This window comes from Apaloderma vittatum, unplaced genomic scaffold, assembly GCF_000703405.1.
Source record: "Apaloderma vittatum isolate BGI_N311 unplaced genomic scaffold, ASM70340v1 scaffold39470, whole genome shotgun sequence".
In the NCBI taxonomy this organism is placed as follows: Eukaryota; Metazoa; Chordata; class Aves; order Trogoniformes; family Trogonidae; genus Apaloderma; species Apaloderma vittatum.
The window spans coordinates 1-456 of record NW_009693582.1 but is presented as its reverse complement, the minus strand read 5'-3'; the positions used below and the strand labels follow the sequence as shown (position 1 = coordinate 456).

Here is a 456-nt window from a genome sequence, read left to right as displayed (position 1 = left end):
CTAGGGCAGGGCCTGCCTGTAACGGCGTGTCTCTGTCTCCCCCAAGTACGAACAGTTTGAGAGCACCATTGGCTTCAAGCTGCCCAACCACCGCTCTGCCAAGCGTCTCTGGAAGGTCTGCATAGAGCATCACACCTTCTTCAGGTGAGGACACCTTCTCCAGACCTTCTCCGGGCTTCCCTTCTCAGAGGCAGACATGCTCCTGCCTCTCCTGGGCAGGTACAGGTGGAGTGCATGCCTGGGGCTTGCTCACGGCGGCCCACCGCGCTCACCCCCAGGCTGGTGTCCCCGGAGCCACCCCCCAAGGGCTTCCTGGTGATGGGCTCCAAGTTTCGCTACAGCGGGCGGACGCAGGCGCAGACACGGCAGGCCAGCGCCCTCATCGACCGCCCAGCTCCCTTCTTTGAGCGCTCCTCCAGCAAACGGTACACCATGTCTCGCAGCCTTGACGGAGGT

At 63.2% G+C, this 456-nt stretch overlaps 1 protein-coding gene across 1 annotated transcript in view; it reads left to right on the top strand.

The window, feature by feature from the left end:
- The window catches only part of LOC104281323 (band 4.1-like protein 1), a gene marked incomplete at its 3' end in the record, with an annotated part of 4,470 nt that extends 4,017 nt beyond the window's left edge, over positions 1-453 (top strand). Inside the window, exons 8-9 of the mRNA XM_009879278.1 lie at positions 47-144; positions 279-453. Coding sequence (XP_009877580.1) covers positions 47-144; positions 279-453 — 273 coding nt within the window. The remainder of the gene's footprint in view (positions 1-46; positions 145-278) is intronic.
- Between the last annotated feature and the right edge of the window lie 3 nt (positions 454-456).